Source organism: Protobothrops mucrosquamatus, unplaced genomic scaffold (assembly GCF_001527695.2).
Source record: "Protobothrops mucrosquamatus isolate PMUCROS unplaced genomic scaffold, P.Mucros_1.0 scaffold1131, whole genome shotgun sequence".
Classification (NCBI taxonomy): Eukaryota; Metazoa; Chordata; class Lepidosauria; order Squamata; family Viperidae; genus Protobothrops; species Protobothrops mucrosquamatus.
Genome location: NW_015387349.1, coordinates 7,856 through 10,485, shown reverse-complemented (window position 1 = coordinate 10,485; position 2,630 = coordinate 7,856). Strand labels below are relative to the sequence as shown.

At 41.4% G+C, this 2,630-nt stretch overlaps 1 protein-coding gene across 1 annotated transcript in view; it reads right to left on the bottom strand.

The window, feature by feature from the left end:
- Nucleotides 1-8: 8 nt before the first annotated feature.
- Nucleotides 9-2,630, bottom strand: part of LOC107291455 (periplasmic beta-glucosidase) — a gene marked incomplete at its 5' end in the record, with an annotated part of 8,880 nt that continues 6,258 nt past the window's right edge. The window contains 2 exons of the mRNA XM_015820453.1: nucleotides 9-583; nucleotides 2,139-2,345. Of these exons, the coding sequence (XP_015675939.1) occupies nucleotides 296-583; nucleotides 2,139-2,345 (495 nt within the window). The remainder of the gene's footprint in view (nucleotides 584-2,138; nucleotides 2,346-2,630) is intronic.

Below are 2,630 nucleotides of genomic sequence, written 5' to 3'. Positions count from 1 at the left end.
CCACCAAGACCACTTGAAAATGGAGTTTATTACCGTTCTGTAAGTGCTCTGTTATTCTCCTGGCAATCTTAATCTTTCCAGGGTAACCCTTCCCCTGCCCGTTGTCCAGCGCAATCCAGTCACCGGAGCCAACAAAAACACATTTTCAGATGAATAGTCATGCCTTCTCAGAAACCTCAGATGGGCTCCCTCTACGATAAGCTTTTACTCACTGCAAAATGTCTTTGTTTGATAAACTCTGGTTCAGCAAGCCACCGGGTCGATGTCCCTGAGCAATCCTGGCCTATTTGGGAGACTAGCATTGGCTTGGACTACGGGAGTTCCCAAAGACATGAAAATCGGTCTGGAGAACGTTTGAAGGAAGGCGCACTTCTTGGAAGGGCTGCTGACCGCCAACAAAGATGGTGAAAGTGCCAGGCTCCAACCACCACTGACCAGCCCATACGGCTCTCTGTCTGAAAGGTAACAGGAAGGCCAACTTGGCAGCGTGTCCCTGGCGTATCGGCAAGCGGCGGAAGCCAACTAGCTGCCAGTGGGGCATAGGCACAGACGCTTGTCCCCAGCGGAGGTAGAGCTGCACCACCTACAGAGGAGACAAAATGTTAGAAGTGAAGAGAAAGGCCTCAAGAGGAGAAGACCTCAGTAGATTCTCCACACGTACAAAGCATAGTCCTATTTTTGGAGCATCTTCAAGGATAGGGAGATCTTTTTTTTTTTTTTTGGGAAACACATTTTATTGGTTTTTTAATTCTTAAGACAAAGTGCTCAGGACACACCGTGGTGTTTGGGTAATCAAGCATTCAAAAATAAAAGCATATATAAATAACTCAACTCAATACATTCAATGTCCCCTCTCTATTTCCCTCAAATAGCATAGTACGTTTAAAATGTTCCATTTCTAATTTAAATTTCTATAACTGCTAAACCTGTTTTAAAACTTTGCGAGTTTACAATTACCATAATCAAATTTAACTTTAAATCAACAAGTTATCAATTCAGGTCTCCCTTCCAGATATGTTCTAATTCTTAATCTCTCACATCCCTCATTTTATCACAAGTCTCGTTTATTTCTTCTTCCACTACGCAATACATATCCTAATTAAAATAAAATATTAATCTACCCTATACATATATAATCCATCCATCCATCAATCTCTTTAAGATAACAAAATAATGTTAAGCCTTAAATCATTTCAGTTCATTAAACAAAATTCAAATTTCAAAGGATAGGGAGATCTTTTATAAAAAAAACCCCGAATCTACATGAATGACTGCTGCCTCTTTCATCTACTCATCTGAAAATTATGGATCATTTTCCTCTCTGCTTGTTGAGATTAGAGACAAACATCTGTATGATCCAATTTGGAAGGATGCAATGAACGGGATCCATTTCTTTCTCTCCTCCTTTCTAGCAAACCAGGGGAACACTATGAATCCTGCCAGTGGTGGAAATATGAGAACTACGTAGCTTCTAAGATCCAGAGAAGAGTTATTGCTTTTTAATCCCTGTCTGACTGTGGTTCTCTATCAAATAACAGGCTGCTGTGAATATTCTGCACTTGAAGCAAAACACACTACATCAAAAAGAAACATCGAACATATAAGCCAGCTGGATGTGGACAAATATTCCTTATTAGTAATAACAAATAACAATAACAATTCATAATTTATTAGTAATATTATCTTCTTATCCGTTCCTGTTTCTGCTGCCCTGCAACCTGATCCCTAAAAATTCTCTTTCAGCCAAGTCAAAACTGGCTCTCCGTTCTTTGTTCAATGCTGTTCCTCATGGGAGCTGCCAACAAAGACCTGGGGACTGAAAATCAGCCACCATTTTGGATTCATAACCCCTGTGAGATGTCACCACCACTTACTCATTTCTTAAAAACCTCTATTCCACCATAAATGGGCCTTATAAAATATATACAAATATCCTTAGGATGTTGAACTTCGAAGTCAAGGGCGCCGAATTTGTCCCTCAGCAGAGATGCTTCCAACTCTTGGCGGTCTTCAACTTGACTCTCCATCCTCACATCCTGGACTTTATGCTAGAGTTTTCACCCATCTCACCCTCTTTTATCCCACCCCCTCTGCCCCCACCAGTCTTTGCATGCAGACAAGCAACAGAATTGCCTCACCTCTTCACCATCTCTGGATCCAACGTTCTCCACCACCACAGAGATGGTAAGATTGCCACAAATGGGCACTTGGTCAGCACTCACTACCAAGTCACGGTACTGGAAGGTGGTATATGAGAGTCCGAAGCCAAAGGGGTACAACGGGGTCTGTTTTCCGTAGTAGCGATATGTCCTGCCAACCATTGTGTAGTTCTCTATTGGCGGTACCTACGGTTGAGGGCAAGATTAGCTGAAGGAAATGGAAAGACTTGAAGCTATATGTTTACGGAGATTCTCAGTCCTCCAAAGTCATGGTTGTTTTCAAAGGCAACTGGACTTCGTTTTTCCTTGAAGATGTTTTGTTTCCCACTCAAGAAACTTCTTCATTTCTAGAAATATTAATGTTGGAGATAGAGCTAAAACCAGAACTTTTTTTATTGGGCATAACCATAGAGAAATATGACAAAGGGATAGTCTACTTGATGTTGCACATCTTGACTGCTGCTAGACTGG